Source organism: Ziziphus jujuba, chromosome 12 (assembly GCF_031755915.1).
Source record: "Ziziphus jujuba cultivar Dongzao chromosome 12, ASM3175591v1".
Lineage (NCBI taxonomy): Eukaryota > Viridiplantae > Streptophyta > Magnoliopsida > Rosales > Rhamnaceae > Ziziphus > Ziziphus jujuba.
Window position 1 is genome coordinate 20,711,145 of NC_083390.1, and position 14,127 is coordinate 20,725,271.

The 14,127-nt window shown below is 27.4% G+C and overlaps 2 protein-coding genes across 2 annotated transcripts; one reads left to right on the top strand and one right to left on the bottom strand.

The window, feature by feature from the left end:
• The first annotated feature begins 4,029 nt into the window (after window positions 1–4,029).
• Window positions 4,030–4,961, top strand: LOC112493129 (uncharacterized). The gene is made up of 2 exons (XM_025078080.3): window positions 4,030–4,172; window positions 4,427–4,961. Exons 1-2 carry the CDS (start codon window positions 4,067–4,069, stop codon window positions 4,711–4,713), a joined length of 393 nt encoding a protein of 130 aa, XP_024933848.3. The 5' UTR covers window positions 4,030–4,066; the 3' UTR covers window positions 4,714–4,961.
• Window positions 4,962–12,194: 7,233 nt separating this feature from the next.
• On the bottom strand, window positions 12,195–13,205 carry LOC107429356 (uncharacterized). Its single transcript, XM_016040031.3, has one exon. It carries the CDS (start codon window positions 12,853–12,855, stop codon window positions 12,304–12,306), a length of 552 nt encoding a protein of 183 aa, XP_015895517.3. The 5' UTR covers window positions 12,856–13,205; the 3' UTR covers window positions 12,195–12,303.
• Between the last annotated feature and the right edge of the window lie 922 nt (window positions 13,206–14,127).

Here is a 14,127-nt window from a genome sequence, read left to right on the forward strand (position 1 = left end):
CCCAAAATCTTTTGAGGTTCAAATCATTCACATATACATGGGTTCAAATTTTAACACACTAGGCGACATGATGCTAGGCACAAGTTATAGCAGTCATTATAAAAGAGCAAAAGATGTCACTGATCATTATGAACTTTGATCAATTTTGCTATTTCGAAATCCATTTTGATGAGTTATGAAACTTATTGGCTCTGCAAATAATTTAGTATTCTATTAAAGCTCCCTTACATGATCTCTTACTGGCTTTTGAAATTCTCAATAATATTATTTTTGTACACGTTTTTCAAGATGGGTCTAATTATGGTTTCAAATGTACGTTCAAAAGTCATTAAGTTCCTCAGGTAGTACATATGTGCTCACAATTGATGATTTTCAGGTAAGTACTATAAAAATGGAATAATAAATAGACAATATTATAGTATTAGTATTATTATCATCAAAGCAGATGTTTTGAACCATAACCTCATAAATAAGTATAGTTGTAATGGGCATAACAATTGAACCAATTGATCGCATAAGTGTGTGTATATATATATATATATATATATTTTGAAAGGAAACTTTTAAAACTTCAAGCTACAAACTTAAATACTGTCAGTCCAAAGAAAATAAACATAAATAGTGAATGTAAAAGCTACTTGCCAACTAAGAAAAAAAAAAAAAAAATCAATCAAAGATAGGTGCTAAAGGATTTGTTTGAAATTTGAGAAGCATAGCCAATAAAGTTGGTGTAATTGTTATCAGGGACAAAGACATAGAGGCTAAAAATTTCATTAGTCCTCCACTCCTAAATCCAATTATTTGCCAAATTCACCTCACCAATTAACACTGTAGCAGACTTTCAGTAAATAATCAAATGGTCAAAATTTATAAGAACAGAATATTCAATAATTTAGAGCGTAAAATATGTCGATTCGAACTGTTTCGATTCGAACTATTTTAAGTGTCGTTTTAATTTTGCTACCACTTCATCACTTTGTTTGATTACCAATTACCGGCCACAAACAATTTGTCAACACTGTTAATGAGATTGATTATTTTAAACTTAAAAAGTGTGACTCATCAAAATATTCTCTATCAAGATATTTTTCAAAAGAAAAAACTAGATAAATAAAAAATTATTAATTATTATTAATTTTAAACTATATATATAATTAAATTAAAGACCGGTTAGATAATGATTTTTGGCTTAAATGTCTATGGAATCAAATAAATTAAAAGTCCTTTCAACCTTTGTACTACATTGATAACAATTCATAAAACCATTAAAGATGCTATAGATCTTGAAATTACTTTTTTTAATCGTGATTGTTTCCCTTCATAGAAATATTATTAAAACTTCCAATCATAATTATAAGTAATACTTGGTAACAAAAATTTCTGTACTAAAGTTTGCAATGATATTGGTAATATTATATGTGCCATGTGCATTAATAAAATATTTATATCAAAGTTAAATATACACATGGACATAGAGGTATAACAGTATATAGAATTAAACGTTTTACTTTCAAAAAGACAGATTCAAGGGAGATTTTTATTTATTTATTTTTTTTTTGTTTCACTCCCGATACATTTGATTCACCGATGCCCATTAATATATACATGGTGTTTGGCCCAAAATTCAAAATTCGATATCAATCGAAATATCGAAAGTTTAAAATACAAAAATATCTATAAAAATATTGAAAATTATTGAATATCAATAAAAAATTATAAAAAAATTATGAAAATTGATTTTAAAAAATGAAAATTTTTATTAAAATTTTATAATTAATTTATTAAATCAATTAATTATTGAATTAGATTTTATATTTTTCTTAGTCAATAAATTTATAGTAAGCATTAATGGTCATAAATATAATATTATCAATAAAAAATATAACAAATACATATTTGATAAAAATATTTAGTAATAAAAATATATAAAATAATTATTACAATTATATTATATTTCATAAAATATTAACTCAATACCACATAGAGAAGAGAACTTCTTGATAGTTGAAATTATTGATCTCTTCCTCATCTTTATTTTGAGTTGTGAAATATAGGAAGTAATTATTAAAAGTTGTATCTTTTTAATAAATTTGTATGTAATTATTAATATGTAACCATATGAATCTTATATTAAATGTGGCTGTTATAATTGATAATCGTTATATGATATTTGTGTATGTAATTATTAATATGCAACCATATGAATCTTATATTAAATGTGGCTATTATGTAACATCCCACATCGGTTGGAAAGGAGAACAAAGCATGCCATATAAGTGGGTGTGGATACCCTTCCCTTGCGAGGCCTTTTCCTGTGACCCACCGTTGTAATGGGGTCGGGAAGAGCAAAACCGTGCGGGCCCGGTCCAAAACGGACAATATCGCATACGGGTGGTCTGGGCTGTTACATATTATAATTGATAATCGTTATATGATATTTGTAGACTGTATACAAATTTATTATCTTCTGATAGTTGAATTTAAAATGATACACATGAGTTACTATTATGACATTCCATAAATATTCATCAACATTCCATTAATTCATTTAGCCATATGTTTATAGAATATATTTCTTATATGTATTTATAATATTCATCTACTTTATAATATTTATTATTTATTTCACATGTACATTTGTATTTTTGTCTATATTATAATTTATATATACTTTAAAATATTTACAAAAATATTAAATTTATTATAGTAAAAAAAAATGGATAAGTAGAAAGTTAAACATCATTAATATCTATTAATCTTTTTGATAATTTTTTTTAAAAAAATTAAATTTAATAAAAATTTTCATAAAAATTTTGGAAATTTCATGAATGTTTTGAAAATTTTTATAGAAATTATGGATTTTTTTAACAAAATTACTAAGGAAATGACGTGAATATTTGATAAAAATTTCTATAGAAATTTTGTGAAAATATCGAAAATTTGGATAAAAATTTTGAAAATTTTATCCGTTTTCACTTGGATCTAAATTTCCTATCCACCTCACGGAAAAACAAAAATATCAGTGAAACATCATGGAAATTTTCAATTTTTGAAACCTTGGTTTGGCCTAATGCATATATTTACCATCATCCAATCATCGTTATTTTTTTTTATCCTTCAAAAAGAAAACAAAAAAATTCCACTAAACAGTAATTAGATCAAAGGCAAATTAATGCACCAAAAGAAATTCAGCAGCTAGGGAAGCCAGGAAGAGAGAGAGACGTTTGGCTTCATCAAATCCCAACAGATGGGTTTGAAAAATGAAAACCAATTCATTATTTGATATGTTCTTTGTCCAGCTCACCACTTTTAGCGGCGAGGTTTCACAAATTATTATGACCAAGATTTTGGTACATTTGACTTTAGAAGCTTTTGATGTTTTCATCAGCTGGCCGCATGTATACTTAAATAAGTGAATGCTAGCTATTCAAGCATAAAAATTATTAAAAAAAAAAAAGAAAAAAAGAAAAAAAAAAGTGAATGCTAGCTAGCTAGTTTGGACAGCTTTTTATTATTCAATTCAATTACTTAAAAAAATAATAATAAAATTCATAGTAAACAAACTAACTATGGTATAATTTATGCAGTTTTAATCATGTGAAATTATTCTCTCTTTAATTCTAGTCCTGACCTTTGATTAAATGAAATGATGCCGATCTACTCCAAATTATATATATATATATATATATATAATAAATTAACTCCATCCGTCGTTAGCCAAGAATAAATTAACCATGTACGTGTACCTGGGTCGGCTTGTAAATTTTTTCAAAATTATGGAGTTAATTAATTCTGCGAGTTTGGCTTTTGTATTTGACTATAAACATAAATGCATATTATATAGAGTATTAAATACATGATAAAAAATAAAAAGTAAATAAAATAATATTAAAAAGTTTTAAGACACCAAATATGCGACACATGTAACCTAACTTTGGTTAATTTCATGAGACTATTATACACACGTCACTATAAATGGCATATGAGGAAAGATCATGATCAAAGTTTGTTTTATAAATATAAGAAAACTAATAGGTAGAGCCTAACTTCATCAGCTTGAACAAACATGGCTTTGTCTATGCAAGCTGTCTTCAGCTTAAACCGGTCTTTTTGCAGGCGTAGAATTCTCAAGCATCCCCAAGTGAGATCCCAATTCAAGGATGATCATCAAGGTACTTTTTAAAGAAAAAAAAAAATTGTGGCAATTAAATTAAGTTTTATACATTTTATTTTGATTTTCTTTTGCTTTCCAAACAGAATCTAGTTATGGTTTTTTCAATTCCCTCATCATCACAAGAATTCTTATTCAACTTTTTATAATTTTAAAATTTCATAAATTTTACATAATTCTTATCATGTAATTTAATTATTATTATTATTATAATTATTATCATCATCATCATCATTATTATTATTTTGTTCACAGGAAAGTGGGCAAATAATAACATTGTGGATGCGAATTTGAGAGTTCTAACAGAAAGAATAAAGGAATTGAGGACAAAGGACAGCTTGAACAAATGCATGATGTTGAGGAATATAGGGTGGAATTATAAGTATAATTATGGTAAAAAAACTAAGGGCTCAATCGGCGGTTTAGTGGCTGAATCCTTAGTGTTCATGGGTTTTGCAAGTGGTGTACTTGGGCTTGTTTTTCTTGGAGGCACTCTTTGTATCTGCTTAGTTTTCCTCATTGTTCAGCTCACGGCCAAATGAAGATTAGTATACTGACTTGATTAAGGTATTTTTTGTGAATATTATTATAATAGGTGTTTGTCTATTCTATATATGCTTGCTCTTTTATATATGTATTATGGTAACTATATTTATGGGTTTGTGTTCGTTATAGAGATATTTATGAGGTGGGAGAGATTTTGTACCCACCAATGGATGTTAGAAGCGCAATGGAGATAAAAATCCACCACTTTTCATTTGAAAGCTGGCTGATCAATTACCCCAGTAAATAATACTACGAAGTTTAGTAATTGTGATGGTATTGAATTTTCTACCTAATTATAATAAGATTCATCATTCCTGTTTTTAATCAACAATCACCACAAAAAAAAATTAAAAGAATAATTTTAAAAAAATAACATCGATCACAATGCTAAAAGATATATGCCCTTAAGAAGCAATGACTTATAATTTCTGCATCCTGAAATGCATGTATATTTTTAATTTTTAAGCTATTTTTCATTATTTTAAAGAGTGATTTATTATTTTACTTCATTTTTTATAATGAATCTACGATTATAATTTAGTATAGGGATTGGTAAGAAAGACATAATTAATATAATAAATGAAAGCACATCTGCAGTAATGGCTTATATGTATAAATTATAATATTTAAAAAAAGAAGGATGTAAATATATATAGTTGTTCGTTTGTAAATCTTCCCAAAATAATTTTAAAAAAAAAATAATAATAAAATGAAGATGATATAATGATCAGCAAAATAAAATGTCATGTCACTCGTTATTATTGGGAATTGTTGCGAAAGATATATTATACACATAGACATGCTTTTCAGTGGACTCCCAGTTTTATGTGCCTAATGGTAGAGTACTAAAATTGATTTCTTGATTCTTGAATTCACTACTTATAAGTGAATATTAAAAGAATTGAGTTTTATGTTTATTTATTTATTTTTATTGACATTGAGTAGGATGATCACAACAATTTGGCCTGAAAAAAAGAATTATAAGCTTTTATTATTATTATTTTTAACCAGAGCAGTGCGCAATTAAATATCATCAGATTTATTAACTATAATATGTTATATGCACTTTCAAAAAAAAAAAAAAAAAAATTGATAGGTTATATGCATGCCACCTAATTAACCAACTTCCAAATTTGGGAGCAAAATTACATCGTCCAAAATTACAAAATTTATCACATAGTATAGATCCCATGTAAAGATTTCACAGACAAATGTTTGTATTTAAGGACTATGTATTTTCTTGTTTAAATGATTTCTTGTACTTAGTTTGGTCTCCTAGCCCCCACCACTCACAAAAAGAAATATAATAATAATCATCTTCCTTGGCCAACATATATTTCTGTCTAATGTCTCCAGACACACAAAAAAAAATATATATATATATATATATATATATTTAGTACTGCGGTAAAAAAAAATTGGTTATTAATTGAATTCATTAGTATTTACTCTTTTTTGGTAAATAATTCATTGGTATTTACTCTTAACTAGAAAAGACAGTTTCATAACAGTGATTCGTTAGTTTCGACAGCATTGACTTTTCTAAGCCCAAAAATGACCATTGCAGCACGGGTTATGATTGGAGCTTAAATTAAAATTCATGGAAAGAAAAAAAAAAGAAAAAAAGAAAAAAAGTTGTATAAAATATTTACTCCGTTGATTTTATTATTACTTTTTTTCCTCAAGTTGTGAATTTCACAGCTAATGTGACACTTTCTGATTGGTTCCAAAGAAAAAAAATAAAAAAATAAAAACTTCTGTTACAACATATATGAGTTTTACAGTCTATTTTAATAAAATTATATATATATATATATATATATATATATTAATTTAATTATTTTGTTTTATAAAGGGTTTAAAATAATTAGAATTGCAATTTTAATACATAATTGCAGCACAACTTCATAATTTTAAAAGATTAAATTTATAAGACGTGGAGCAGTTCAACTTTACTACTGATAATATAACGATTTAAGAACCTCCCAAATCTGTTTGTATTATTTTAATCTACCGAGTTCATCATCTGCCTAACTACTACTCTTAAGTGTAGTTGAAAGTTATTAAAGGTGACACATTTCATGTTCAGTGTGCTGATGATTACATGGAAAAATTAAAAAGATGAAAAAATAATAATAAAGAATTAATAAATGTATATTATTGCATAAATCTTTTCATAGCCATTGAACATGTGTACTAGCATCGTTTTCACATGAGAGATTTGGAGTCTTGTCAAGGAACACTACGTGGGTGGAGTTGTGGAATTTGGTTCAATATTTATCCATATGCAATGCCTGTGGAAATGCCACTTTCTAAGCTTTCATTGGCTGCCTCTTGGCACTTTTGTCATTTTCTCTCTTTACCTTGTATTTTTAAATTCAGCATAGTTAGATCTTCGAGTTGTCCTACACAATTATTTATTTATATAGCATGTACCATGAATTTCTTTTTGTGATTGGGACTAGCAATCTCTATAATTGCCTGCATGGGAATGAGTGGTATTATTAACCTAATATAACTTTACTTCTTTGTTTTTTAGCTCTCCTATAATGAAACAAATTAGTTTAATTAACCTTTAACAAACCATATAGCATGTTCTTTCATTGATTCTAATTAATTATACCATTTATATATCAAGCATCCAAAATTAAATTTAGGATGAATTGCTTTTTGAAATTCTGAGTTTTTAGGATTTTAAAATTTTCAAAATAGTGATTTAAACACTTAATTTTTTAAATTATTGTAAGTTTGTGCAATGCTAATTTAGCCAAACCAATTTGTAACAATTTTGTCTAGAGAACTGCTTTCTCCTCCGTATTAGCACCAAAATTTCTTGTTTCACAAACTCTACTCTAAGTTTCTTAACACAATCGTAACAATTTTTTTGATAAAATTAGATTAATATGAAATAAATTGAAAATTAAAAATGTATATTATTAATTTTGAAAATTAGAATTTTAAATTGTAAAATTTTATAATTCAAAATAGAAAAGTACAATTAAATTTTAAATTTATATGAATTTAAACACATTATTTTAATGTTAAAAAATTATAATAAAAACAAATCAACCGTAGACTTTTTAGAGGGAACAAAAAGAAAAAAAAAAGAAAAAAGAAAGTGGATTTCCTTATCTGGAAAACTTTTTTTTTTTTTTTTGTTTTTTTTGGCTTAAATTATCTGGACCACTCTTGTTGCTTGACTCCAGGGTAATTTTAATATATGTATTTTTTTATAATTTCTAGAGAGAATGCGCATAAAGTTTATAATTGATGCATAAGGAACAACCTCAAGGGCCGTACTGGGTGGGCTATTGGGCCTAGCATGGCTTTGTCAGGCGAATGACCATGAAAATGGGAGATCGACCTCGTCACTTATTTATTTTTCTTTTACTGTATTCACCAAAAAAAATATTTATTTTTTCTTTTACTGTATTCCATATTGTTGTCAAAATTTATATCGAGGTAAATTAAAAATTTAAATTTACCCAAAAAAAAGTGATAAATTAAATTTAAAATTTGGGCCAAATCAATTACATCCGAAAAATAAATGAGTTTATTGGTGAAAATATTTAATTTCTTGCTCTCCTTTTCTTTTCCTAATGAAAGTATTGAATTATTTACCCCAAAAAAAAAATAAATGGAAGTGTTGAATTCTTTAACGAATATTCTAAATCTATTTTCTTTATTAGTTCCTTTCTTTTGGACATCAACTTCCATGGTGATTTTTTTTGAAAACATCTTTTTTTTCTATTTTTTTTTCTTTTATTTTAAAAGTTAAGATATTCCAAAACAAGATCTTTTGTACAAGAAATAATAATTTTTTTTAATTCAATATTTTTCATACGAAAAAATAATAATTTTGTTTTTGAATTGTCTTTTAAGATATCATAAATAGTTTTGCTTTAAAAAGTCGAAACATCCCATGCAAAAACAATAAAGCTTGTTTGTTAGACAGGATTAAGATTGGGATTGGAATTATTTAATCCCAATCTCTATTTGGTGTGAGCTCTGACATGATTAAAAAATTTTGAACCTATCAAATAGTACTTTTAAAATGAGATATGTAATACAATAAAATAATTTTATTCCATTGAGATTTGAATTTTGTTATTTTTCAAATTTATTTGTCCTTTTTTATTTTATAGATTTTTTTTTATTTTTAAATCCTTGATTCTTTTCCCTTTTTTCTAACAGTATCAAACTTTTTTTTTTCCCCCTTCTTTTTCTTTCTTTATTTTTTTTTAAAATTTTTATCCTCCTTTTTTGATATTATCTTCATTTTCTCTTGTTTCTGTCTTTTTCTTAAGTCATCATTTTTTTTTCAATCTTTGTCCTTTAATTCTTTTTTTAATCTTTGTTTATTTTTATTGCACCAATTCTAATTTTAATTTTTTTTTTCTCTTCTTATCTTTCCCTCTTTTTCTTTATTTTTTTAATTTGCTTTCTTATTTTCCCATTTTTTTTCCTTCTTTATGGATATCTAGATTAATAAATACAATTTTACTAATTGATATTAATGATTTTATACATTAATTAGATAAAATTTTTCCAAAAATAATTGGATAATGGACATATATATTTTTTGTATTGAATTCATCTAATTTAAATCATTTTGTTTCATTCAAAAAGCAAATTAATAATGATTACATATTAAACAAAAAAATAAGTCCTATCCAATTGATACCAAACAAAAAACTAGACTATTTTTATCCCATCAAATCCCAATCTTAATCTTAATTTCAATCCCAATCCAGTCCGATCTTACATACCAAGCAGACCACAAAGAAAAAATAACAAAAATAGAAACAATATATATACACTTTTTTTAATAGGAAAAAAGAAAATATTTTGCTGTACTAGCTTGGTAATTAATAGGAGGATATGCAGTCAACATTATTTTCTTTCTAATTACTTGGCATACCATATACGTTGGGAAATTAAAAGAGAAAACAATCAGAAACTTGAGACTTGGTATCTAAGTCTTCGGATTGAGTACTGGTCTCTAGAGGACACCATGTATAACTTGGCCATCTAAATTGATTGATGTTATGGTTGAAAAAGAAAAATATATTTTCTAGAACGAAAAATTGAAAATTATTTTGTTGTGAGCTTGTGCCGTCCACATAAGTCTTTATAATTGCAATGGTATTCAATTTACGTTAGAAAAAATCAGAGAAATTTTTTTTTTTTTTTTTTTTTGGGGTCATCAAGTCACGTAGAATTGAGACTTCGTATCTTCCGGATCCCAAGTCCTACCATTAAACATTTGATACCAAACGATTTAACACTTTGGATGATAAAATCTTAATGTGACGTGAAATTGTCCGGCTAAGTATTAATTGGTTGAAAAAAGTTATTAAATTAATTTATATCTTATATATCAAAATAATAATCTAGAAGGTCAACTTAATTGAAACCATAAAACGAAAACTTGTGAAAAATACCAAGTTTCAGTTTCATGCGACTTTTATTATTAAGTCTTTCTCCGAAGAAGGGATGACAGTGAGATTGGTACCGATCAATGTGAAAGCATATTCTGGAATTGGCTAATCTTCTATAAATTAAAGTGCATGTGGTCTTTTCAGTTAAATTGGCCCATCAGCAGTGTTAACAGAAATTGAGTAAGACTGAATTAGAAGAGTTTACTACGTAATCTATATCATCTCCTCCAAGGCGAAAGTTTTCGAAACAAAGTATCTCAATTCAAAAAACCAAATCTCAAAGATCAAATAAAGAAACAAACAATATATACCATTTTTATAGCAGAAAAATAACAATAGAAAGAGAGACATCTATAATCAACTGGTTTTTTTTATTTATTTAACAGACATATTGATCAGCTAATTAATAGAAATGGTGATCAATATTAGGCCCTATACGACATACTTTTTTTAAAATAAAAAATAACTTTTAAAATTTAAAAATTACTTTGAAAAATATTTGGATAATTTTTAAAAAGTATTTTTGGTCTTCAGACTTACTTCTAACTATATCAATAGTAAATAATTTTTTTAAAAAGCACTTATAAAAAATAGAAATAGAAGTTATGCCAAATATGATTTTACTAATGTTTTACTTGATATAATTTTTAAAAAGTTATTTCTAACTTTCAAGATATAAAAAATATTTTTGGAAATATTTGAATAATTTTTTATAATTACTTTTTATCTAAAAAAGTTTTTATTCAAGTATTTTTGGAGATGCAAAAGCAAAAACCATACCAAATAAAATTGGAAATCAAGATTCTACTAATGTTTTATTTGACATGATTTCTAAAAAGTTGCTTCTAGCTTTTAAGATTCAAAATATGCTTTTGGGAATATTGGAACAATTTTCTATAAGTACTTCTTGCTTAGAAGAGTTTTTATAGTATTTTTGGAGATGCAAAGGCAAAAGTTATACCAGCACCAAAGATTAAGATACTTTTTTGCTAATACCTTTGCTTTGTTTGAAATGGCTTCTAAAAAGTTGCTTTTTGCTTTTAAGATTCAAAAGCTCCTTTTAAGAGTGTTTAAACAGTTTCTAGAAGAGAATGAGTTTGAGAGAGCTTCAAACTAAAAAAAAAAAAAAAGGATTTAGCTCTTCAGAAGAGTTTTAATTCAAAAGATGCTTTTGGGAATATTTGAATAAGTTTTTATAAGTACATCTCGTTTAGAAGAGTTTCTAGTCAAAGCTAATAAAAAATAATTTCTCATAAATTATTTTTAAGATGCAAATTTAAAAACTATACTAATAAGGCGAGAGATCAAGACATTTTTTGCTAATACTTTTTGCTTTAATATTCAAAAGCTCCTGTAGATGAGCTTGAGCTTCACAGAGCTTCAAACTGAAGTAAAAAAATGATTTAGCTCTTTAGAAACTACTCATCAAGAAGTTGAAGTTCTGAATCTTTATTCATGATTTTAGTTTCCAAATTGAACCTTGTCTGCTCAATTTTCTTAAAAAATTATATATAAACAGCTGGTATAAAACCGTGTAAAATTAGTAGGCATCTGAGCCACCTTATAGAGAAATTAAAATATTTATACAATACAAAAAATTTTAAATTTGTCAACATGTGTTTGTCCATTTGAACAGATCTTAATTAACAGCTCTAAGGTCATGTTTTGAACTTTAGAAGGTCTCGTACATTTACAAAATGCATGCATTTAGAAAGATATTTTTCCCACGACCGGCTTTATTAGACCGAGCAAAATTATTATTTCCAATTTTCGTTTTTGACCGACGCGTCATCGACCAACTAGATATTCGTTTTCTAGATTTAAAACAGTCAAAGAGTAAAAACATTAAAAATGCTAATATAGAGAATTCTGACTTGGCTTTCCAAACCCTAAAGAAATGGTCATCAATTTTCATTTAATTTTCCATTTTTATACCTAACTATATTATTTTACAAGTAGTAATAAATTGGTGATTTTACCCAACAAGTCATATAAGTTAATAATAATCTGAGCTTCAAAAAAATAAACACAAAAAAGAAAAAGAAAAAAACAACCATCTCGTATAACATCAATCAGAGTATAATTACAAACAAAACTAGCTAATTTTAATTTCCTACCATTTCAAGGCACATAAAATCTTCTTCTTCACCTTGATCGAATTGGCTCTTCCTTTATAGTCTCCAACATTGGTTTTCTTGACCTACAAGCAGCTAATCTATACTTGAATTCCGGAATCTGATCAAACCTTTCAATTCCATCCAAACTCAACCTTGGCCCACCAACCTCACTCTCCTCCTTATTGACACTTCCAGCCTCCGCAACTCCCTGTGCATTGCCGCCGGACTCCGGCAAGATCCTGACTTTCGCACCGGATATCCGCTTGGCGGCGGAGTTCGCAGCCATGAAGAACACCGCCATATCCGCCGCCGTGACAATAGAATTCACTCTCCTCATCGGAAACATGATGTAAACGTTGCTGAACTCCAACTCCTCGTCAGCGCTGAGAGGCGAAAACCTCCTTCCGATATGCAGAGACCTCGAGTTGGAAACAAAGTAGTTGGGACAGTCGAGCATGAGCTCGGCCGCTTTGATGGGTTCACGGAACTGCCTTACCTCTCCGCCCGGGAAGACAACCCTCGCTACCTTGGAGCTCTTGATCAAAGGAGTTGCCAAAGTGCAAGAAACATAGTTCCCCATGGAAATCAAATAACAAATATGATCTACCAATGCAAAAAAGGTTTTTTTTTTTTTTTGTTTTTTTTTTTTTGAGTGTGGACAAAATGAAGGAAAAAAAAAAAAAAAAACTGAAAACGGTGATATGGGTTTGGTCGGAATAGAATGTGAGAAATGAGGGTTATTTATACAGAGATTAAGAGAGATGGAGAAAGTCAAAAGAAAGCCCGAATTATAATATTTAATTATTAATATAAAAAAGGGGAAAATACATATATGTTCGTGTGTGGAAGTTAAATTTATCAAAAAAAAAAAAAAGAAGAAGTGTGTGGAAGTTAAAGTATAATAATGAAAATGAAGATTAAATGTGTGGAAGTTGTGGTGGTAGGTTTAGTTTGGTTATTGATTAAAAAAGAAAAGAAAAATGCGCGTTTTTGGATGAAAGAGTTTGAAAACGTTGGGGAAAAGGATTGGAAGGTGCATATGTGTGTTTGATGTATGCATATCATGTGTACGCTTTATTTGTTTAAAAGATGCGAATTTTCGCTGTAAATGCGTGTGGGACCCCATTACATGACTCTTCCAGCTATTGTTAGCGACTTATTACCCAATTTGTTGTCATTAGGAGCTTTTAGAAAGTTTTTTTTTTCTTTTTTTCTTTTTTTTTTTCTCCATTTTATTGGTGTTCTTTGGCTGCTTTCTGGCGTCTAGTGGGGTTGTAACTTGCCCTTCTATGTGTCCTTGGAAAAGGCCCCGTGTCTGCTTTTTTGTCTTTGTCATCATTTCATCTATCTGACCTTATCAATATCTTGCTTTGAGTCCTAACATTTTGAATAAAAAATTAAAAAAAAAATGGTAAAACCAGTTTCTTCTATCTTCTTCAAATGTTCACATTCATCTTATTATGGTTAACAAATCTTGTCAACAGGTATTTGTTTGGAACTTTGGATATGTAAATAGGATTTGGATATATTGGATCTGGGTTTCCTTCACATGGCATAGTCATTTTCTCAATTAGAGTTTTAGATTTAAATATTAATTGATGATATATTCAATATTTTACAAATTTAACGTAATTTTATTTTATATTGTGATCGAAACTCTATATACTAATTTTGATAGTAAAGATTTAAATTCAAAATCAATATATAAGAAAATAATCCCCTAGTTTTCGTCTCTCAGTGTCAGTGTCCCGTTGGTGAACATTTAGTCCTATATATAATCAATATTAGTCACTAAATTAAAATGCAAAATTTTGTACTTATAAGTATTAGGTATAAAAACGAACCATCCACC

Excerpts from the sequence above, each read along its gene's own strand:
- LOC112493129 (XM_025078080.3), top strand. The coding sequence starts at position 4,067 with ATGGCTTTGTCTATGCAAGCTGTCTTCAGCTTAAACCGGTCTTTTTGC. Across the intron at positions 4,173-4,426 it reads ATTCAAGGATGATCATCAAG|GAAAGTGGGCAAATAATAAC; the intron begins GTACTTTTTAAA and ends TTTTGTTCACAG.
- LOC107429356 (XM_016040031.3), bottom strand. The coding sequence starts at position 12,855 with ATGGGGAACTATGTTTCTTGCACTTTGGCAACTCCTTTGATCAAGAGC.